Source organism: Diceros bicornis, chromosome 25 (assembly GCF_020826845.1).
Source record: "Diceros bicornis minor isolate mBicDic1 chromosome 25, mDicBic1.mat.cur, whole genome shotgun sequence".
NCBI lineage: Eukaryota > Metazoa > Chordata > Mammalia > Perissodactyla > Rhinocerotidae > Diceros > Diceros bicornis.
This window is the reverse complement of record NC_080764.1, coordinates 37,383,264-37,408,484: the sequence shown is the minus strand read 5'-3', so window position 1 is coordinate 37,408,484 and position 25,221 is coordinate 37,383,264. Positions and strand designations below refer to the sequence as shown.

At 36.2% G+C, this 25,221-nt stretch overlaps 1 protein-coding gene across 2 annotated transcripts in view; it reads left to right on the top strand.

The window, feature by feature from the left end:
- Positions 1-25,221, top strand: part of TMTC2 (transmembrane O-mannosyltransferase targeting cadherins 2) — a 387,738-nt gene that overhangs the window by 304,635 nt on the left and 57,882 nt on the right. For both annotated transcript variants that reach the window (XM_058568709.1, XM_058568710.1), the window contains exons 10-11: positions 6,531-6,645; positions 19,017-19,080. In XM_058568709.1, the coding sequence (XP_058424692.1) occupies positions 6,531-6,645; positions 19,017-19,080 (179 nt within the window). The remainder of the gene's footprint in view (positions 1-6,530; positions 6,646-19,016; positions 19,081-25,221) is intronic.

Sequence of the window (25,221 nt, the reverse complement as noted above, 5' to 3'; positions counted from 1 at the left end):
CTGCTCTTCCTCTGCTCTTCTTTGCACTGGACACCTTCATGCCTCCTGTCCAATCCAGGGCAAATTCTGGTCTCATATTCATTGAGGGGCAGATCCAGGGCCTCCCAACCTCAAAGCGGCAGTCCAGACTCACCTCCTGGGTGTCCTTTCCTTGTTCTCCTGGTCCACCTGTTTTCTTGGCCAGGAGCTATGGTACATTTACCGCGTTGGGTCTGTCTCAGTACATTTACCGCGTTGGGTCTGTCTCAGTAAACCAGAGTTTTTATTAACTCAGGCTGCCAGGAGCACAAAAACACGGCAACAAAACAAGTAGAAGGGAAGGAGAGAGAAATTGGTTTTAAGGAGTGCGTGCATACCTAAAATGCAAGAAATGCTCACAAAGAGAGGCACCTAGCGAGCCTCCCTTCAGAGAAGCAAAAGAGAATATTCCTCTCCAAATTTTTATTTCTCCCAGGCATAATTAGCATACATTAACAAGTAGCCTCTCTTTAGCAGCATCTCCTTTCAACAGCTAGTCTAAATCCTGACCGTTGCTCTGTCACCTACCCTGTCTTATCAGGAATGCATTACTCACCTCCCCTAATAGACACACCTCGTGAACAACTGATCTCAACTCCACTTTACCCAGTCTTCTTGTTACCATGAGATGTCACCAAAACTAGTCAACCAAAATGCTTCCACTGTGGCTTTTCCCCTGTTCTATCATCTGAATCTTTGAAAAAGTCCTCGGGTATAGACACCTGCTTCTGGGTGCTAGTAATGTTCTTTTGCGTGATCTGGCTTCTGATTATATGACCATAGCCACTTTGTACAAATTCATGTGGTACCCTTACATGTGCCCTTTACTCTATGTATATTTAACTTTAATTATAAGTTGAACAAACCCAAACAAAAATTCACCTCCATCCAGAAATGATACACTTAGCCTGTGATACCTTACATCTTCCCTTTTCAAACTTATACCCATTTTATGGTTAAACCATCTCCATAGTTTTCTCCTTCCTCTACTAGATTGGAACTGTTTCAAGGATAAACGTTGCATTTATCTTTGTATTCCCCAGATCTTGTGTATACTAGGCACAATATACATATCTTGGATTGGATACATTAACCTGTAGTTTCTTCTTTTCCCAAACTATTGAATTGATTCCACAATACAATGGAATATTACAGATTTTAGCTAAATTGCCAATTTCAGAGCTCTGAAACCGGGGGGGGGGCTGCTGTATTGCTCAAGTCCAGGAAACACCATTCACAGAGACTTCATTGTGAATGGCACTCTTGGAAATTGTGCAGTGCCCAGCATATGTGGTCATTCACTGCAGCCTGCTAAAATCATTGTATGGTGAGAGCATATGAATACACAATATAGGCCTGGTGACCTCTCCTGGCTAGATTCTAGCTTGCTCTTGAAGATGAAGCAAGTAGTCAGGTAGGAATATGATTAGTCAATTCAGTCCTGTCATTGTGCATGTATTTATTAAATCCCCACAATGTGCTGGGACATAAGAGAGTGAGCCACTGTGATATCTGGGGGTAGAGCATTCTAGGTGGAGGGATGGCAAATGAAAAGACTCAGAAGCAGAAGTCTTTGCTCCTCCAATATGCTAGATGAACAGCAAGAGGCCAATATAGATTGAATAAGTGACCAAGAGGGCGAATAGTTGGAGACAAAGGAGATGAAGTCAGAGAACTGAGGTAGGGAGGTGAGAGGAAGAACTCCATGCTGGTCATATCAGACTATGTAGTCCAGTGTAATGACTTTCACTTTCCCTAAGTCAGCTGTAGAATGACAGGATCTGACTTCCATTTTAACAGTATCACTCTGACTTCTATGTTGAGAACACCCTATAGGGTCAAGGGCAGAAGTATGGACACAGTTAGAAGGTTATTGCTGTAATCCAGGGTGAGATGATGGCTTGAGACAGGGTAGTGTCAGAGGAAGTAAGACAATTCTGCATGCATGTTGATAATCTGATGTCCTCTTCCAAGGGATACTATTTTAATGCAAATGCTATGTTCTAGTTGTTATTTTATAAATAAGAGTTTCATTTGCCTTTGAACATTTTTTAAAGCTACATGTGAATGACTTTTCCTAAAGAGAACTGTATCATCATGACACCTATTACAGATTGTTTTAGCTCCTTAATTTAGTTGCATTGATAGTAAGAGTGAATTTTTCATAATATTTTAGTACGAAATGCCAGTCCCAACTAATCTAGGGAATTTATGTGTAGAATTTTTACAAAGCAGTATTTGAGCCTATGGCTTAAGGCCAGCTTACATTTTTATGGATTTCTACCTTTCAGACAGCTTTTAAAATCCAGGAACTAATGAAAGATTGATCTTTACAGGCTTGTCATATTGAAGTGTTAGTAAAAATCTACCGAGCAATTTAAATGATTCAGTTAAAAAAATGTCCAGAGAAGAAATGGTGTAACTCTAATGCTGAAACAGTTGAATCCAGAACTGTCGAGTGCTTTTTCCCTCTTCCCTTTTAGCCTGTGGGGAGACTTCCACTCTTTTTATGTGGACCTCTAGAGAATGCTTCCTCTTATTATAGCCTCTTCTGTTTTTCCCTACTCAAATGTCTTTTTTTCTTTACAATTTTTCATTTTGTTTTTTTCTTCCTCTGATTGGAGACAATTAAATAAGATGATGATAATTAACTTGGTTAAGACAAATTACAAAGCAAAGAAATAATGATAAAATGTGGTAGCACAGTACACCCATGAGAACAAAATATATTTTACTTAAGATTTTTGTGGTTTCTTTATTTGAAATTCTACTCAATTATCAAACACAAAGAATGTGTTTGTCTACTGTATATGAAAGAGAAGTGATTTCTCAGAAATCTATTCTGCATAGGAGGGACAAAACTCTTAAATCTCCTTAAGAGTTTGAAAGAGTAAACATATTTAATGAGTATGTCTTTTTCATCCACATGTATCTATCTATACATATATTTGTAACCTGGTCATTATGCCCATAGATAAGGAATGGCATGCCACATGATGTTGATTAACCAGAAGAGCTCAGTCTAACTGGTAGCTAATCCCAGACATGGAGTCCCAAGTATGGTGCAAAACATTTATTTTGTTCTTCCCCTAAGACACTAGTTTTCAAACTGTGAACACTGGACTAGCAGCATCAGCATCAGCTAGGAACTTGTTAAAAATGCAAATCACAGGCTCTGCCCTATATCCACTAAATTTGAAACTCTGGAGATGGGGCCCAGCTCTCTGTTTTATCAAGTCCTCCAGGTGATTATGATGTGCACTAAAGCTTGAGAACCACCCAGAAAGGTAACCTTTCAGGCCTTGTAGAATCCACCAATGTGGATGGACTCCTCGAAGTGTCTGCCTTCCTCAAGTTTTCTTGCTTTCGTTTTCTAAGCCTCTTCACTCCCCGTAGTGTCCTGGCTCTGTCTTGTAGCCTACCCTCACTCTTGGAGCCCCAGTAGTTTCTCCTACCCACCGAGCCTGAGGTTCTGGCTCAGTGTTGGTGGGCGCAACCATAGACCTTTACGTTCTTCAGTGAGGAGCACCTGTGTCTCTCTTGCTGGTACTGATCACTTTCCCTAGCAATGATTCAATGCCTTATTGTGTAAATGGTTCACTTCCCAGTAGTGATAAAGATGAGAGGATTGAGCGCCACATCCTGCCACATATGCTGTAAGTAGCGTGGTCATATTGGGACAATTCTGGTCTATATTCCCTTGCTCTCGCCTAATTAATGGTACCGTTCCCTTTTACTCTTTTAAGTACTCTGTTTTAAATGGTAAATTATATTACAATGAATTTAGATCATAAGCAATTCTAACACTATTAGAAAGGAGTCAGAGGATTCGCTAAGAAGAAAATGTTTTAGGTCATTAAAATGAAAGATGTCCAGTTACAACAGGTAGGCGAAATAGGACTAGAGATTGGGGTGGGACAAGGCAGAGAAACCTTAGAGGCCGAGAGTTCAGGACAAATAAAGATCTGAGGCGGCAGGTTACACTAAGGGAAGTGTGAGTAGTTCAGAGAGGCTGGAGGCTGGGTCTGGTGGGAGCAATAATAGATGAAGCTGACGGAAGAGGAGTGATTTGAGATGGTCTTCCAGAGGAGTAAGGACAAATTTTGTTCCTTATTATTCCTCCAATAACATACCAATTTAGGTTCTTTGGATGGTTATTAAGAAGAAACCTAGTATGTCTTTGTTTCCCTTTTTTATGTTGGTTCTATGTATTTTAAATGCTTATTGCTCTATTTTCCATCAATTCTGGGCTATATTTCAAACGATCATTGTATAACATAGCAGTATAATAATTTACTTTCAAATTTGGTTCAGATTTTCTAATTCAGTTAAAAAAGATATCAAATGATTCATACTCCATAATATTTTATGCCTTTATCATAGTAGAACAGTAATGCTGGACTATTGAGATAGATGGCCTGTCAAGAACAAAATAGGGGGAATTATGCAAATAATTAACTAATATGTTGTGATATTGTTTTTCTGAATGTTAATATGATGAATAAATTCTGTTATAAAATGATCATATGGGAATTTTTCTGTCAGCATTTACAATAATAAAAATTGTATGTTTCATGTAGTTTTGGGACTTTGCAAGCTATATACAAAGTGCATGTTGCATGGCAAAGCTTACTTAAAGCATAAGCAATGTTTTTAAATTATGATAAAAATTGTATATTTGATTTTACACAATTAGCTAATGTTATTTCTTTTTGTTGTTGTCGAACATTCGAGATGTATTTAGCATTGAGAATACTTGAAAGACTTTGCCCTGGGGCATTGCGTATAAACTGACCTCCTATGCCATCAGTATCATCTTCATCACAGAGACTTCTTGTCACTGTCCCTCTCTCTATGTGGGCAGTATAGATAGCACTTCCTTTTTTTCTCTTTCTTTTTTTTACCAAAGCTAATATATCTCATTTTCCCTTTACAGTCTGGAGTAATGCATTTTAAGAAAATAACTTTCATTATTAAATTAATTGTTGCATTTTCCTAACTATTAATACAGAATACATTTCAGAGGTAATAGCTATCTGGAAAGGAAAAAGAACAATTAATAAATTCCTACATTATCCTTTGTTTAAATATCACTTAAGTAATATATTTATTAATGCATTTACTTAGGTAAATATCATGCTTTGAAGACAGGTAGCAATTAATATTATGTTTTAATTAAAAAACAATCTGTAATAAGCATTAACTAACTGAAGAATTGGTTTAGCCTGATATCTTTTGCTAAGATATATATGAAGAGATATTAATTATTCAATATGCCACAGATTGTCTAATTCTTATTTTAGTTTTTTAAAACTACATATACTTTAAACTGAATCTCATATCAACATATTTGTAGAGTTAGCATATACATAAATTTCATAAGTAACGTGTTTTTCTCTATAAATGTAACTATTTACAACTCTGTTTTCTTAATAATTTTCTGAGCCAACAATTATGTTTGTTTTGGGAGATAAGAAAGGCGCAGAATGTTAAGTGACAAACTAAGGAAGTGATGTAGAACTTTTTGTAGAAATAGCTGAGAGGTCTCCAAGTCCTGCTCTTAAAAGTTTGTCACTTCTTTTTGAAAAGTAGGCTTGAATACCTAGGCTTATCTTTACGCACCGTTCTTTACCAATTGAAGTTTAGAAATGTTTACAAGCAGTGGCTGTGGTTTATTATAAATCCTTAAAACAGAAAATTTCCCCTTGTATTTTAAGAACTGATCCTTTTGGGTTAGAAGACAACTTGTAATATTTATTAGATAAGCAGTAAACAATGGGCTCTTCCAACAGCCACCGGGAAGGACTTACCATTTTTCAAGTTTTTCTGTTTCTATGTGCAGCCCAGGACTTACAAATCATTTTTATAACATTTTTTCCATTGTTAAGGTCTTGAACTTTAAGCAAACAGGAAACCCAAAGCAGAAAGAAATAATCATTAGACCACAAGTCTATAAGGCTGTCAATTGCATGAATAGTTTCTACATATCTTGTCATCCCTTGGCTTGGTTTTTATTTAAATATCCATATCAAATAAGGCTTCACATCATTACTTTTGCTGTTAATAAATCCCTAGCTATAAAAAAGCAGCCTATTCTCTCTGTTTGCATATTTACAGCCTTAAAATTAGGCCTAACTTTTATGTTGTTTTCTTTGCCTAAAATGCAATATGATTCTGGGATCGCATTATATAGCAGTTCTTGAGGTGCAATTTTAAAGAGTTGTGTTGCTCTATCTGTGATAATTCTAACCTTGCAAAACTGACATGAAAGTAATCTCAAAAATCTGAACATGTTAATATTTCTTCCACGTTTATTAGTCAATCTAATAAGAGTGAGTTAACGCTAAACTGAGCTATGTTCTTTCAATAATTTTCATGTTACTTAAATCACATAGATCTTAGCTTCATATCACCTTTGCCGCTGTTCTTATATTTTTCTCTACAACAGCTTTCATTGTTCCATGTGATTATTATCTTCCATGTTGAAACTCACTTGCATTCATACTTTGCAGGTCAGTTTCTTCTGGAAGAAGCTCGCCTCATAGAAGCAGCCGAGATGGCAAAAAAAGCAGCCGAACGCGACAGCATGGAGTTTGATGTGGTCTTCAATGCTGCCCACATGCTCAGGTTAGTTTTTGCTACTGTACCTTAAAAGAGCAACACTGTTGCTTTGGGAAAGCAATTAATTACACTAATTTCCCTAGTGTACCACCTTATTCCACCTTCTTAAAGTGAATTATGCTGTTTAACGATGCTACATCAGTCAGGACTATTTTTTTCATTATAGTTTATATGCACAGTATGTGGGGCATATGAGCTTTCAGTACTCTGAAAATTACTGAGACCCCTTTTCCTTTCCCTTCAAAAATTGTTGGCCATAAAATACAAAAAGAAAATTGCAAAATTGAAATTAATAACTGTCTAATTAAATATTTCCAAAACCAAACATTACGTCAGTTAGTCAACTGCATCTCAATATTTGTGTCTTTATATTAATTATATTGAATGTGGCATGTGCATACATTTCATTATGTTTGGTAGTAGAGAAGATTGTCAAATACAAATATACTTAAGGCCTATCAAATTCTTAGAATGGTCTTATAATTAGCACTATTGCTATGTATTGAAACAATGTATTTGTGTGTGTGTGTGTGAGGAAGATTAGCCCTGAGCTAACTCTGTTGCCAATCCTCGTCTTTTTGCTGAGGAAGACTGGCCCTGGCCTAACATCCATTCCCATCATCCTCTACTTATTGGGACGCCACCACAGCATGGGTGATGAGCAGTGCATAGGTCTGTGCCTGGGATCCAAACCAGTGAACTCTGGGCCGCCAAAGCAGAGCACACGAACTTAACCACTATGCCGCTGGACCAGCCCCTGAAACAATGTACTTTTTAGACCTTTAGTGCTTCTATTTTTAGAAAGTTTATTAGGAAGGTTAATTACGATAATAGCAAAACAAAAGGCAGATCGACAATTTTTGTTGTGAATATAAACAGAAAGTCAGTGCATCTATAAGTGATGTTTTAGGTTGAGTTTTCAGAAACTCAAATGATTTATACAGTTGTTTAAAAGCATCATTTCTTCTTTTAGCAATATGTATACCCCTTCTCCCATACTCTTACCTGAATTGCACTCTATTAAATCTCTACCTAAATGCTTCCTTAGGTGACGTCTACACTATGGGCTCTGGGCTTGGCTTTGAAGGGGAGGAAGACTATCCTCTACCCACTCTGGGTCCTTTCTGGCTGGGCTACAAATTAACTTGACATGAGACCGAATAGCAGGAGAAAATCAAACAAAGCTTTATAACATGTATACATAGGAGAGAGCAGGGAAACTGAGTAACTCGACAAAATGGCAAAGGTTCTCATCCTAAATAGCATATTCAGATAAAGATAAAGGAGGATGTTGGGGGTGGGGAGAGTCAGCTATGAGAGATTACCAGAAAAGCACAGTAAACAAAAGTATGCAGATTTAAGTCCTCGCCTTCCGCATGGATAAGAGTTTCTAGAGATAAGGTCATCCCCCCTTCTTCACTGTATAGAGAAGGAGATACCTTTACAAATGGAGATTTCCCTTATGAAGGTAAATGTTTCTTACAAAGAGTAACTTTACTTTTACTTGGTTTTCAGAGCTTTGGTAAGAATGGGCTTAGCAAGGACACTCTCAGGCTATCTATACCCAGAGTTATCTATGGGTGTGGGTTATCCCCACAGATATCCCCAGGAGAGGCCTTCTGTCTTAAATTCTTTTAGGTAGTTAGTGGGGGGCAGGGGGGAGGTCAAAGTTTCTTTCAGAGAAAATAATCAAGGTAAAGAGACATATTTGGGGGTGGCCAATTCTGATCCCCCACAGCTTCTAGGGATAGGTTTGTAATTATGTAGATTACTCTCACAAAGGAAGAAAAATAGCAGAGGAATTGTTTACATTTGGATGATTTTAAAACATGGACTTTTGAAAAAAGTAGAGGAACCTTTATTTTTTACTTTTTATTTTGAGATCATTGTAGAGTTGCATGCAGTTGTAAGAAATAATACAAAGAGATCCCCTGTATCATTTATTCAATTTCCCCATAGGTAGTATCTTGTAGTACTACCATGCAATATCAAAACCAGGATGTTGACATCAATGCAATCCACTGGTCTTATTGGGTTTTCCCAGTTTTACTTTACCCATGTGTGTGTGTGTGTGTATGTGTGTGTGTGAGTGTGTGTGTATTTAGTTCTAAAGACTTTTATCACACGTACAGGTTCGTGTATCCATCACCACAGTCAAACTACAGACTATTTCCATCACCACAAGGATCCCTCGTGTTGTCCTTTTGTAGCCACATACTCCTGCCTACCTCTGTCCCTCAGGAACCAATATTTAAAGCAAGTTTTGTAGGTTACTTTGGATTTATAATTTGAGGTTGTTATTATAACTGTATCTTAGTGGCTTTCTACTTGGCTTTTTATAGGTTTTAAATAAGAAATTCAAAGTCTATTTGATATGAAAGAGTGTATGTGAGGTTTCAGTTGAATGCTGTCATTCCACATTAATGTTTAGCCTTCCTAAAGCTGATACCTACAAACAGAAATCAGGATGCAATTGACTATTGGTATATTTATAAAATAAATCTGCAAGAATCTTCGATGGAAGGATAATTTGTACAAGACACCTTTATTTGCATGACAAGGTTAGATGTTATTATAGGGATAGGACTTTTTATTCTTCATGAATAAAATACTCTGCTTTTAGTCACAATAAACCATTTGCAAGGATGGGAATGCACAAGTTTCCACAGGATAATTCATCTTAATCATAAGATGTTTCATCAACAAGGCGTTTTACTACATATGAAATCAGTATCTGAAATTCAAGGTCTACCAATGGAAATCCATTATAAGAACATTGCAAAAAATGTCCTTATTAAATATCGCTTGTAACTTTTCCTTAGTTACCACAGTGCTAGAAACCAGTGGAAAGTTTTCGTTATACATTGGCGACGTGGAGATCTTTAGGATTTATTTTTTAGAACCTTCTTTCTAGCTTTCTGCAGTCTGCATTCCTCATTAAGTTGCAGTCAGTCAGTGCCTTCCTATATTGATTGCAAGTATGACCACAGCAGCCTGGTCATATCGTACTCAACTTGGTGACAGTCCCCATGAATGTTTTTACTTAGTTTTTCTGTTTTTGGGCTCTGTCAAATTCAAGTATTTCTTGAGTGCTTACTGTGCAAGCTGAACACTAACCTCTTTCCTTATTAATCAAGAACATTTAGGGCTTCGTTTGCTGAAAAGAATAAGAAAGGTTATTGGTTTTCCCTTGAATGCAGCCTTATCAAAATGATTAGCTATCAAGATTTTGCTTATTTAATGTTACATATAACATTTCCCCTGGGGGTGTCAAATTGATATAAATTGAGTTTGATATTAATTCTTCCTTCAAGAGCTCTGTTCTTTTGCAAGATATTTAGGAGACAAACTTGGCAAGCTTTGGTGATGAATTGGGTGTGAGGGAAAGGGCAGATGTCTCCCTGGTTGTGTCTTGGTTAGCTGAATTAATAGTTGACCTAATATCCAAAATCAGCAATTTAGGAAATGTTATAGTTCAAGATATGGTTTGAGCACACTCATTTAACTTCCCTTTTCTTGGCTAATTCCCAATGAAATGACCCAAAGAATCTATTAATGAGGAAATAACTGCTCATTCCAAATACAGGAAAAAAAAAAAAAAAAGAATCATTCCTTCTAGATGAGACTAGATTGGAAGAAGTGAAGGCTTGAGGCCAGGCATCAAGGGACAAATCTTTATCTTATTGGGACCTTTCAAGAGGCTTAAAATTTGAAAAATTTCTAACAGACCCATTTCATCTCTCAATATGGAAAAATATCTTTCTCTGCATAATAAGCACACAGAAAGTTTTGAAATATATGATTTCAAGTTGGCAGTTCTGCTAAGAATGACAAATCAGATGTATCCAAGTAAAGGGCCCTCACTGAAGCAGGGAGATTTACATCAAAAATGTAAGAGCCACTTAGAACATCTCTAATTCCTGTTATCAAGGTGATTCACAAGAACACTATGTGCTGTGGAAGTATTACTGCTATTCACCAAATATGTTTGGCCTTCTCCACCCTGAGAAACACAATAGGATTGCATTTTCCTGCCCTCTTTGAAGTTGAAGACCTTCATGGGTCTTATTTGGGTCATTGTATGTGTGTGAATGTGATGTATGTCACTTTTGAGCCAAAGCTGTAAGAGTCAGTGCTTTGCCCTTTTTCTGACTTGGAAATTGTGGAAATAGATCCTGAGATGACCAAAGGGAGATAAACTTCCTTTCTCACCTGCATTGGATAGGTCGAATAAGTAAGAAATAAACTTTGTTGTCTTAATTCAATGAGATTTAGGATGTGTTTTTCCAGCACAGTGTGACCTAAGCTATCCTAACTGATAGCAAATATATCTGTGAAAATAAAATAGGGAGTTGGAAAGAGGAACAATATGACATCAGAAAAAATTACTAAGAGATTAATAGGATCTCTGAATTTATAACAGCAATGGAGGCAATGTAAAATTAATAGGCTGATAATTTAAGTAGAAATTATAGGTATTTTCCCAGAACTTAGTGGAAAATACTAAAGACATGAAAATGATGACTAAAATGATAATAGATTGGAGGACAGGGGGTTGAGAACATTATACACAAACTCATAATTATATGTTTATATAATTATATATAGTATGTAAGTATGTATATATATACATATAGCATATATGTAGTATGTGATATATAGTTTTATTTGTCTGTGTACATATAAATATGTATATAATTATATGCTGTATATATGTGTATGTAGTTATATATACCATATATACATATGTATAGTTATATTTGTTTTTGTATATGTGTGTTAATATAAATAGAAAATTTCTGAAGGAGAGCACATAGCAGAGAAGCAATTATCAACAAATAGAGAAAATTTCCCAGCTAGGATGAAGGCCTTCAATCATTATAGTGAAAGCAAAATTCATGAAAATAGATCTGCTTCTAAACTTGTCTCCATGTGTGGGTCACAGTTTTTAGTTACAAACTAAAGAATCTACTGTGGCCAGTTTAAGCAGGGAGTTGTTAAAGAGTATTCTGTAGCCCACAGACTCGCCCACGAGCTTGAGAGCGCTCTACACAGCCAGAAACAATACCCCACCACCTAGCTTTCCTTGGGGCTCAGCAGTTTCTACTGTCCAGAGTTCTGCCACCTTTACCCACAAGGAACCACGCAGAGCAAGCGCCGCGTTCATTAGAAGATGATTCTCCTGGGTACAGCTGCCTCCCCATTATGCTTCCTTCTGGCTTCGATTCTTTTGAGGTTGCAGCTGATTGGTGGAACCTGAGTCATGTGCTGGAAACTTGGCTGGAAGAAAGTTGGAAGATGAGGGAATTTCTGGCTTCTACCTTACTTGGGAAGGTGGGGTCCACATTGTGGCTAATTACCAAATACATTTATAGGGAGGGTGATCACAGATGTTGAGTGGCCTCACACAATGGACGTTAACTATACATGTTGACATTTTTAGTACTCAAATAAAATGGAAAAAGTACTGGATGCTTCCAGATGAGAGCATTAAAAAAAGCAGTTGGTTATCATAAACAGATAATATCACAGGACTTTAAAATACTAGAACTCAGTAAAGTTATGTCTATAGAGTTATGAGAGGAAAGTATTGTGTCAGTTATTCTATTAGAAGCATCTTGTGTGAAGGGATTTCGTCAATGTTCTCCCAGAACTGGAAGATAGAATGAGCATGAAGATATTTGATACCTGAGAGGAGGTCTAGAGGCACTAAAAACAAACTTTACCTGATTCACAGCATTCATGGGCTCTGGTGGAAAGTTTTTTTTTTTTTTTAATCCACTTAACAGAGTAAGGGAGGAACAAAAATAGCATTTATTCAAATATCTCCTATCTGCCTGGCACTGTATCTTGCATCTTGTGTCTGTCACCCTCATAGTTATAATTGCGCATATATGAAGTAGACACTAATATCCCCATTTTACAGATGAAGATGTTAAGGCTCAAAGAGAGTCAATATTTCCCACAGTTGGTAAAGCTGGGATTTAAACTTACTGGATTCTGGCCAAGTATAATACTGTTTCACTGTGTCACATTGGCTCCCTTGTGCCTTTATAACTGGGTGACTACCTAGAAGCTGTGATTCTTGAATTTCTTGGTGGAGAAAAGGCTTATAGAGAGTAACAGGTTATCAAATATGTAAATCCTAAATCGTAAGCCCTTCCAATATTATTAAAGTATTCCTTTATGGTAAATTTTAGAAAGTAAATTTATAGTCATAGGAGAGAAAACTCCAAGTTTGTACTCTCAGAGGGATACTAAGTTTTAGAAATACTGTCATGGCATAGTGTCTGACAAAGGACATACTTAAAGTAAGATAGGTGTGCACTTACCTTTTTTCCAGACCTGGGGGCACAGGTTGTCACTGCTCCCTAAGGAGGTAAGGAAAGCAAAGCTGTACCAACTGGTCCCCATTGTTTCCCTAACTTCTAGAGCAGAGTGAATATATGAGAAAGAATTATTATCTTTCGTTTCTATACTCAAATAACACAATCTTATATAATTTAAGTATATTGAAAATATATAATTCAGATGTACTAATTTATTTATAAATTCCACTGGGAGTGATATAAAATTGAAATTCTTAAGTAAGAAAGGAACAAAATCAGATTATTTTCTCAATGCAGATTGGGCACTACACACACACACACACACACACGCACACATGCAGTCGGATGTTGGAGATGTATATATCTCCAAGGCCCTCTAGGCCATATACTTTCTTCTTTAACACTTCCAAAATTACCAAAGACCACTCAGAAAGTCATTGGATTTTCCACTTATAAATTGTACTTTACTGCCAACTTTTGGTCAAGAAGGGCTTATTTCAACTAGATTGTAATGGATTGTAAAGCAAAGGGGAGTGGCCGATGAGGTTGAAAGGTAGGCATCTTCCAACCAGTACCTCTCCGACATTAATGTGCGTGAGAATCACCTGGGGATCTTGTTAAAATGCATATTCTGATTTGGTGTGTTTGGGTGGTACCCAAGATTTTACACTTTTAACAAGTCCCAAGTGATGCTTATGATGTTGGTTCTTGGACCACCCCTGCAGGCAAGTTCTAACTTGTGTTTCCTCTTTCCACTCCTCACAACTCCTCCTCCTCATCCAAGCATTACACCTTGAACGTAAGAGTAATTTACTATATATGAATACTATAGTTTGGCATTGCCAATACACATTTCCTCCCTTTTAATTTTTTCAGTACATTTCATTTTGTAATCTTTCTAAATATAGGCTTAACCTGACCTTAGCAGTCCTGAGAAATCTGAGGTCATGAAAGAATGGGCTCAAACTCTCATGGGGCATCAAGAAATTTCTAACTCAGGAATCTTTTGTAAAACTACACCATCAGCATAGTCTTTTCCTCTCTTATTGCTACATTTCTGCTTTACCTCTCCGTTCTTTATGTTTAGAACTGAGACATATATCTATATGTTATGAAGCCATTTTTGATGTCTTGACAGAGAAGGGATTTTCATTTAAGAAGGCTTGATGATCATAAACAATTTATTCTAGGAGTTTCATCACAAGGATCTTTTCTGCTCCATTGTTTTTACATATGTGTGACTCTGGTTATATCCTTGTTTATTTCAGTTCTACTTCTATTCTTACTGTACAACTTATCAATTAGAATTAAAATTTAGTGCTGCTTTGAGTAACTTAAAGCTAAGTGTCAGTTTAGCAGTTGGCAAGAACCCAGGGAAATTTAGCTACTATTTGACTTTATTTTCATGAACAAACAGGAACAAACAACTCTCTATTTAAAAAAAAATGCTCCTAAGTTATCCTTGAAAATAATCACCAAGACTTTAATAAAATACTGTCTTTTGTATGAGTCAAACTATGGCTATTATCCATATTAAATAATTTTTAATTCAAAATTAACAATTTACGGCTATTAATAATTGTAGTTAAAGAGAGTCTTCTAAATGCTACTACAGTTTTTATATTTTTATGCTTTCAAGGAAGCAGTTTTAAATTTAGTAACCTTTAATTTTATAATTCTCACAGAATACATAAAAATATAGGTAATTGTAAGTGATTCTTTTAATCAGATTCTCCTCAAACATTTCACAGGATGTATTAGGTTGTTATTTCATAACATAATTGATTCTCAAATTTCTTTTATACATCTTTCCTTGTAAGAATATTGGGCTGTAAACCTGTGTTCCAAAAGACACTTTTCTATCATAAAATAACACCAGAGAGAGGAATTAGATATATGAAATATGTTTCTATATTTTTTAACAGCTGTAAGTTTCATAGTCCCATGTGAAAAAATGGAATTCTATAATCAAATAATGATGTTTGTGACTTTTGTTACTATTTGTTTTCACTCTGAGCCTACTGATGGCAGAAAAACTGAATCTAAAGACTTTTAAAAGATAATCATCTCAAGCCAGTGATTTCTTGGGAATTCAAGGTTTACTTCACAGTCCAGTTTATAAATATCATGTAGGCTTTTTCTATCTTCTTACCTTTCCTGGCCCCGAAAGGCCACAGATAATGTGAAAAAAGGGGGAAGGCCCTACATATGTGATGGGCAGGAGTTGGTAATGAGAAAGGAGCCTCCAGTCAAGTCTCCACTGGATAAGTCTGTTGTTGGCATAGTGATTGAATCTTTATTCCCTTGATATGGTACGTAACTTAATGTTGACTCAGGGTGGTAAGTGAGATGGGGGTCGTTGGGTCTAGACCCATTGTATCTTCCTGGTATGAGTGATTTTTCTTGCTCACCATTTCATTCCTGGCTTTGTGAAGTGTATCGTGGGCAAAACACAAGGTTATCAACATCTGGCCTGGGAGATCTCTTGGCGGAGCCAACTACTTCCTCCTTTACCCACCTGCTAAGTCCCCCACGTGGACATATGGGAAACTTATGGTTCCCATCCATATCTGATTGTGACCCCCTCCCTAAAATGGGAGATTGTAAGGGTAAGAAAGTGAGTATCCAGCACTGTTCTTGCTTTTCCTCATTCCCTTTTTCTTTGCTTTTTCCTTGAGTCCTTCCCTTTCCCTCCTTTTGGGGAGAGGGTGAGAGACATGGGGCAAAACACAGTAGTGCATTTCACTCTGTTTATTCTTAAAACTATCCTCTGCACAATTTGGGCTGGTGAAGTTCACTTCTATAAGTTTGGGAGGTAGAGTTGGGCAGGAAGTAAAACCTGTAATTGCAAATGTTCTCCGTATTCTCCCCTTTTCGAATCTCGTCTCTTACATTTTAGTCATGGCTTTTTACACATAATAATCAAAAAGCGTGTTTTCTTCCTTTCTTAGTATTTGATGTAGGAATTTTCCTGGTCATCTGCCACAGAACAGTGTATCACGCGTCACTCTGCTACGTGTTGATGCACAAAGATACCAGCATGATCCTGTGGTGCAGCTATTTAGCTGTAGCATCCTTGACCCCCAGCTCAACCACTTAGCAGCTATGTAACCTTGGGTAAATTATCAACTTCTCTAAGCCTCATTTTAATCATCTTTAAAATGTGGTTAATGATAGCAGTTACTTCATGGTAGTGTTGTAACTGGAACATGGAATAATCAATTCCTGGTATTTTATATAAGTGATACAGAGGTAGATGATTTAGAAATTTTCTCTCTTGGAAAAAAAAAAGTGAAGAAAGAAAGGATATGGGTATTCAGAAAAAGTGTATTTTCTCAGCTGCTTTAAGTAATTCAGTCCTAATAGTCCTGGGAACCTGAGTCTTGCAATCAGTCTCTAACAATCCAGTGGTTGAGGTTCTTGACAATATTTAGTAGAATCCCCTAAGCGACTGGCAAAATATTGCTAATTTCCTCAGTTTTCAAATGTCTATTAATGATTCAATCATCTTTGCGATTAAGATTTTTTAAGCACTCCCAGCACCCTCCTTGCAGAAGGGTGTATGAAATGCAGCTTACACCGTGAAGTGGACGTTGGACAGTTCCTCATGAGTTTTCTCTCTTGTCTAGAGAATAAAACAAGGATATGAATGAACATTCAGTGGATAGAAGTGGCATACTTTTTTCCCTACAGTTTGCCACGTGTTCTCATAAGTGCTTGCTGATTGGTAGTCAGTAAAGACGGTAGAAGCAAAGTCTAGAGTGAAAATTAATTTTCACAATTACATGACAAATCTAATAAATTCTACTTCTTTTTTCTACTTCATTTGAATATCGTCACTTCTACTTCTAGCTTAAGAAACTGTTTTCTAAACTAGATATTTCCTTTAGGAATTAAACCTCTGAAGACAATGAAGACTTTAAAAACTAGTAACCATTTTTGAGGGGGAGAAACCTTTTTTCAATTGTGTTGATTATTATTTTAAAAGCATTTCATCTAGTGAGTTCCTCAGTTTCTCTTTTGATCCTTATCTACCTCATGAATTTGAATTCCATAAAGATGAATATTAATGGTAGCTGTACTTTCTGTGTTAGACATATATTGGTCGACTTTTCTTCAAAGTAACTTACTTCTTTGTAGTATTAAGTTACTCTAATTTCCTACCTCCGGGCCTTTTATTTTTCTCTGGAGAAAACCCTTCCAGGGCATGACCTAATGTATTCTGGTTCATATTTCCAAATGAATCTGAACCAAAGTGATTCTATAATTTGGTGGAGGAAACCTTCATTAAATACCCTAGCGAGGGAATTTTTACTGTTCCATACCAGACTAAAGTACCTTTCTTGACATACTGAAATTGAACGTCAACATTTATGAGAATATAAATTGCAACAGCACGTTGTAACATGTCGTGAGTCCAGTAGAGCCTGAGGTCAAGAGTTTTTACTTTCTCTATAACCCTATTAAAAATAGCAGTGTTTCTAATTATTCTTCCTTTAAAAATTAAAAAAAAAATATGTTCTGCTTTCCAGAGAGATGTTATCTTCAGTTATTCATATAATTTATATGGTTGCACAGGGTATGTCTTTATAGTTTTTATTGGGCTTGACCAAAGTGCAAATTCAATTTTATAGGTGTGGCTAGTTAGCCTTCTCTTTTAAAACCTGAATATGATTTTCTAATTGAGAAAGTTAATTTTTGTTTCTCTTCTTTATTCCTGATCACTCTGCCATCTTCTCATCTCAAAAGCTTCTTAACATCACAGTTTCAAGAGAACACTACTCCATTTTAACTGTAGGACCCCAAACCATTTACGACTATCGTTCACATTATAGCTGTGCTGTATATGTAATCTTGAAGTGGAATTTGACATTTTTCTATGGTGTTTATTCTGTACCTCTCAGATATAGTTACCAGATTACAGCACAACCTGCAAGAGCTTCTAGCTCTTATTATCTACCATATTTGAAGGTTTCTGAAGCAGCATGGCATGATGGAAAAATGTATTGTGTTTTGATGGCTAATTGGTTGGGCTTCCTCAGGACCCTGAAATTTTATTTCTTCTACTAACTAGTTGGCTGAACCTAGGGGTTTGCTGTGAATTGCGAGAATAGACAATGCATACGCTTAGCCTTAAAATTCAGTGTGCATCTTATTTGTATAGGTCAACTGTGCCACTCACGGTATTTGGTGGTAATTAGGAGAAAATGACTCTAGCTATTTGAAGGCTGTGGGAACTACAGAATTCACTATGGGCTGGAAGACATAGCTTGAATCAGCAGGAGACAAGGTAGCCCCAGAGATCAAGCAGCAGGATGTCCAATGGCAGTTCTTTACAGGAGAAATCTGGCTGGGACATAGCCCCGTTGCTCCCACCACTGTGAGTGAATTCTAGCCATTCCTTCATCTCTCTGTCACTCACTTAGAAATGAACGTCCCAAGCAAGAGCATCCAGTTAGCTGAGGCTATGTCATTTGCCCACTCTGGTGGCCAGAAAGCAAGGAAGGGGAGAAGCTGACCTTTGTTTTTTCAATAGGCTACACACAATGGAAGCTTCCCCTCCTGAATCGGAAAGAAAGTGGCTTTCTAGGTAGATACAGAATTAAAAGCAAAAATGGCAATGTTCACCATTTTCATAAACCAAAAGCAACTAAGTATTAATTTTGACAATGTATTTGAAAATATTAAGGTTATTCTGGGACATCATGTTGAAGCTGGAGAATCCCAACCCTGTAACATATTATCTGGGGTAGCTTGGAACAGGAAAATAACATTCTAATTCCTAATATGTAAATATAAGATAATAATACCTACCGAACAGGATTATGTTGAAATACTGTTTATAATGCCTTAGAGACAATGACAAGCCCATTGCGTGCATTCAATTTTTAATGATCTTTTCCTGCTTAGGCAGCTTATTGTTTGATTGATGTGATTGTAACTTTTAAAAAGCTAGTATTATTTTGTTGCATAATGATTCGGTTTACCTATCTGCAATTTTAAAATAATATGGTACAGTTTGATTTTTTTTTTTTTTCTCTTTAATAGACAGGCTAGCCTCAATGAAGCAGCCGAGAAGTATTATGATCTGGCGGCCAAGCTGAGGCCTAATGTAAGTACTTTCCTAATGAGAAATGTTGCTCAAAGAGGTAGACTCACAGTGCGTGATAGTTTCAGACATAGACGCCTCGTGATCCTGGGTTTTTTCTCTCTGATCTCTTATTCTGAATATCCACTAAATGGCTCATTCAACAATCACATCTTCTAGTCTCAGACTTCTTGGCTGTTTTCTATCGTCCATAGAGCACCATAAATTTTTATCATTTGAATACAGGTTTTAGCATTATTAAATACTTTGCATTTGGTTGATTTTTAAAATTAGTTCCTTGAAAGTGTTTTTGCTGCAGTATTAAATACCTAAGGACTTTCTAACATTGGAAGTATTTTTTGATTCTTACGTGTAGTCAAACCTTCAGCAGTGTGCTTCTTTCCTATCCCACAATCCTCATTTCTAATAACTGTGCTTTTCAACTTTATCAAGTATGTTTTTATTAGAATTTTTCCCTGGGTAGTCACACTTCCATAAAGTAAGATGGATATAAATTAGATCATTACTATTGAAATAGAGTAACCATTTATGAAAAAATAAGAACTGGTTTTGTATCAGTCTTCTAAGCAGTTTTTTATTCGCAGCACATCACTGAATTCCAGTGCGTTGCTTTTATTCTCATACATGCTCTGCATCACCCTCCAACACTAAAACCTCTGCCCTGCTCTCTAGATCTACACCATCTATTGAGAAATGTAATTTTGAAACAGTAATGAAAGTGCACGTGTGATGTGACTACAAATAATGGGATCAGTCTCATTCTTTACAGTAACTCATCCATGGGGCAGGCATGTACAGACTGCCTGCTTTGTGATAGGATACAGAGATTTCATACCCTAAAAGACCACACAGTGTAGCAGAGAAGACTGAACATAATCAACTAATTGAAGTACAGTGTGACGATTCCCATACAGAGGTATACACAGTCCTGTGGGAGCACAAAGGGAGGATTAATACTCCTTGAAAGCAACTCACACAGGAAGTAGCTTTTTTTTCAGGAGATTCAACCACATGTAACCTTAGCCTTAAATATAAATGTCCTGTTTCATTAATTATGAGGTACTTCAAGAATTAGTGAGCTGTTTGCAACAGAAGAAAACAATTTAATAGTTATAATGGTAAGAATAATAACAGCTAAAATTTATAGAATACTTAGCATATGTCAAGCATCCTGTGAAGTATTTCTGTGAATTCCCTCATTCATTTCTCACAACAACCCACAGATACTTCTGTGATCCCCATTCTGCTGAAGCTCAGAGAAATGAATAACTCATCCAGTAGCACAGCTAGTAAGTGGAATCACATTGTAACTAGGCTGCTGTGTGCATAAGAGAAAGCTTGATGGAAAAAATACAATTGTATCTTAGAGAGGAAACGCAATCCAGAAGTCTATAAACGGTCCTCTCATTTATTTATTCATAAATATTTACTGAGTACCTATTAAGTGCCAGGCACTATTCTAGGCACTGGATATACAGCAGTGAATAAAATTGATAAGATGCCTGCCTGTTAGGAGCTTACAATCTAGCCTGAGGAGATGGAGCCGAAGCAAATAAGCAAAGTATGTATAGTATGTCAGACAGTGATAAGTGCTTAGAAAAATATTGGAGCAGGAAAAGGGAGTTAGGACATGCACGAGGAGGTGGGCAGGAGGCCCAGCTTTGTAAATGTCCCAGTTGGGCATCTTTGTATAGCATTTCTACGTAAAGGATTGAATTTGAGGCCTTAAACTTAACTTCATTGAAGACAGGAATCAGGGTTTTATGTTTTTCTTTTATCTGTTCCCTTCACATTAATATAATGTTCTTAATATGCCTCATAAATGATGATAAGTTCAACTTTTATTCATTGAGTATCAGTTACTGAAGCATCACTTTTATTTTTATTAAGTGGTTGATCAAATGGTGTTCTTTAGCACACAGTAATGGATCTGTGAGAAAAAAGCTATCTGAGCTATCTGACCTGACCCAAAAAATGAAAAAGACACTGAGGCACCACAAGATTTAAAACTGACTTGTGATACTGTTTATTTTAAATGACTAGCCAGATCATAAAATCAATATTTAATCTCCAACTCAGGTTTTTTTCTGAAACCCCAGAGAAGTTTCTTCATAAACATGCTGAGGACTACTTTTGAAAAATGCATTTATTCAAATGATACTTCCCTTATCTGGTAACAATAAATTATGTATTTTATGGACTTGGATAATATACAAAGTTTGTGTTTAACAATAAGTAAATGATGTTACAGTTGATGGATCAACAGATGTGGTCTTTCCCTAGTCTGTTTTATGAATTGTGTTTTGGTTTTCTGTACCTAATCTAGGTAAGTAAGATGCCTGATAAAATACAAACCTTGGCAATAACAGAAGTTTCTTTTCTGAAACGGAGACCTAGTTAAACAATAGCCCCTGTAATGATTTATTAGCAGTTAGCACCTGATCTAAATTAGAGCATCCATCTAACATTTATCTTGCTCATAGCTGTTTATTCTCTGTCATAAAAACATTCTGTGTTATTTCTATGCTTTAACTTAATAAATTTCAGTTACCTGCTTATATGAGAAAATAGTAAACAGACCTCAATTCCCATTCCCTATTTAAGTAGTTTCACTCTCTTTTCTATTTTTCTTGTCTACATGGTAATCTAATCTTAGTCTGATTTTTTATAAAGCATTTTTTTCTATTGTTTAAATGTTCAGCTGTAATAGTCTGCAGCTGTATGTGGGGGACACTGGATGTTTTAGCAATGCTCATGTCAGATCATGACTATACACAGTAAAAGATGTGCTCGACCCTGTATGCTACCACTTATTATCGTCATGTTAAAAAGATTGTTGATTCTCTGTAGGATATATTTCTCTCTTAATAAAGTACCTATTCCATTTCTTCAATATTTTCCATGATGAATTTCTGCATTTTTCCTATTCTACAAAAGCCATATTTTTCTATACAATTTACTTTAAAATTGTTAACTTCCTGTATTATTTTATATACAAAGAATTCCACTGATAAAATGCTAAAATAATAAAAGAAGTCTAAATTAGCAGGCACATATAATTTTAAGTTTTAGATTCTGATATTGTCTCTTCATCAGGGTTATTCAATACATTGTCATTTACTAAAGTGCACAATTAGAGAAATATTTATTACAAAAATGGCACCATTAAAATTTTTAATCCTATTTATTTGATTTTGGGGGTGATTCCTCTAAAAGTAAACCTCATATTATATTAAAACATATTTCTGTAATGGGAAAACTCTTTACCAAAATTGCCGTTTTAAGTTTTCCACTTTTAGTTTTTCATTTTTATAAATAAAATTAATCTTTCTGTGGAGGTTACTTTAAAAAGACAACACTCTTCTCTATCTTTTCTCCCACTTAGTGCACATCAAAAAACGCTGACTCTTGAGGACTAGAGGCAACATTTAAATGAAACTGTTTTGTTCCTCCTGTGGGAATGAAGCCAAATTTTGCATTAACTTATGGACTTAAAAATTATTTTTAATGTGAAGAATGGGGAATTTGCATAGTACAAAGTCACCCCCTTTTACTTGGCTTTTAGTACACTTTAGAGTTAGAAGGGAGTAGTTACTAATGATCAGGTCTATATATCTTGTATTTTACTAGATGTAGTTGTTTTTAGTCTGAATTTGTTCAACTTATGTTTTATGAAATTCCAGCTTTATGTAAGACTCTTTGTCAAGTGCAGTGAGATTTCAAAGTTATGAAAAATTAACCTTGACCTTGAGAAAGGTACTAGCTAATGTGGGGAAGGAGTGGAAGAGAAAACACATGGATCCAAATTTTCACACTTCAGAGCAGTAAATAGCTAATAAGTGCTTTGTGAGTGATATAAGCTAGGTGCTAGAAAAGTGCACAAGGAATAGAAATGACTTTCAGCTGGAGTGATCCTAGAAGGCACTGAGTCAGAGTTGGCAAACTTAGAGAATCTTGAAATGATAGGATGTTTATAGGTGAAGATTTTAGCAGGAGGAGGAGAAGAGAGAGAATTCTGGCAGGTAGAGGCATATGCGTGAACAACGGCATGGAGCTCAGAAAGCATGAACTATGCCCAAGAAACAGTAAGCAGATGTGGTTTATATTGCCAGGGCTGGGGGCAGAGAGGAAGAGTAAGGAAAGATAGAACTGGAAACTAAGCCAAAACCAGATGAAAGACATTGAATACCATACTATGAATTAGGAGTTTGTATTCCAGAATTGTGTTAAGTGGTAATTTAGGATGGCTGTTATATGATGTAATGAAGGATGTTTTGAGTTTGGGAAAGTAGACATGAGAGATGCAGCCTTAGGAAAACCAAATAAAAGGTCAATGTAATAGTATAGGCAGAAAGCATAATAGATCCTAAAGTACAGATACACAGCGGAATGGAAAAGGATATACAAGGGTAATAAACAGATTATTTGATAGGTATGTGTAGGAAAATTAGTTGGCCCCATGAGTGTTCCAAAATTCTGAATTTAGGTAACTTGGAAAGAAATACCCTAAACAGAAATAGGGCAGCCAGAGGGGTGTATTTATTTCAAGAAGAAAGTGTTAAGTTTGGACCGAGCGTAGTCTGAGTGAGAGGTGGGCTATTCATATTTTCTTTGGGACATTCCTATCAAATGGGCAGTTGGGGGAAAGGCCACAGTTAGGGATAGAGATATGGGAGTCTATTAGCAGAAAGGAGATACTACCAAAGGAATGGATAAGATCACGGAGGGAGAGAATGCACAAAGGGAGGGAAGAGAGCCAATTTCAAACCCCTAGGGATATCTACATTTGGAATGTATGAAAAGGAAGACATGAGACAGTGGCAGGACATAGAAATCAACATTGGCGAGCAGTTTCCCCTGCTGCTAAAAGGGTAAAGAAAAACAAGGTCTGAGAAAGTCCACTGACTTCAGAGTAAGACAATATTGACTAACTTTAGGAGTTTAGTTTCATGCAGGTGATGTGGGCAGAAGTTTTGAAGGTGTTAAGGAAGGAGAATTGGGAGCAGAGAGTCTAAACATATTCTGTAAATAAGTTTGGAGGTAAATGAAAGAGATAGGGAAATATCAAAGAAGTATTGTCTATATTTATTAAATATTAAAGAGAGGCATTAGGAAATGTGTGTGTTTAAATATGAGACTAAGATTGTGTCCAAGTAGAGAGCAAAGGAAATACTGAAGATCTTAAACGATTGTTTCCCCTCCAGAGACTGAAGAAGAAAAAGTAGACTATGAATATATACGAGGGAAAGACAAAATTAGAAATGGAAGCAACATAGCTTAGATAGTAAATTACTTCTACCATAATTATTGGATTATCTGCTGATCCTGTGGAAAGAAGGGCAGAATTTGAGGTTAAAGACCTGTGAATAGCTGGATGTGCTGATGCACACAGTAGGTAATATTTGATATAGGCCTAGTGTCTGTATGTGATAAATAAATGCCAGTAGAGGTATGTATGTGGGATATGGCATTAAGCTGTTAGTCATTTTGTGATAATTCTAAATGAAGTTCTGAAATCACTGGTAGATTACTTCTAGCTTTGATTTAGCTCACTGACTTTCATGCTAGATGTATTCACCCTTTATATTTCTAATATGTATAATATTTTATAAATGTTCTTCCATGTGCGTTGATTATATGTGAATTAAAGGGGAATGTGTTCCAAGGATCAAATTATCCAATAGAAAATTATATATGTGCATTATACCTTTCCCAGGCACTTAGAACATAAATTATTTCAGAGCATTATTATAAAATCAAAGCCAATGTTATCCCTTTGGGCTCTTTAGCAATGATTATATGGCAAAAGATCAAAATGAGAAATAAGGGATTCAAAGAAATGAGCTTACTCTAAGAGAGTGCAGCTGTGTTATGAGATATTCTACATGTATTCTACATGTATTCTATAATGTATTCCTTTCAATGTGGACCATCCTTTTTATGGTAAATGTGGTGATGGAGCAGGGGAGGGTTGGGAGATGGCTGTGGGGTGCAAACAATCACTAAGACTGAGATCTGGGGGAAAAAGTTAAAAATTAATTATGGGCTGTTCTGATGGAAGAGATAAAATATATTCCAAATTATATTTGTTTTCTGATGGGAAAGATATTCCTCAACCTTAATTAGAACGAAAGACCATGAAAT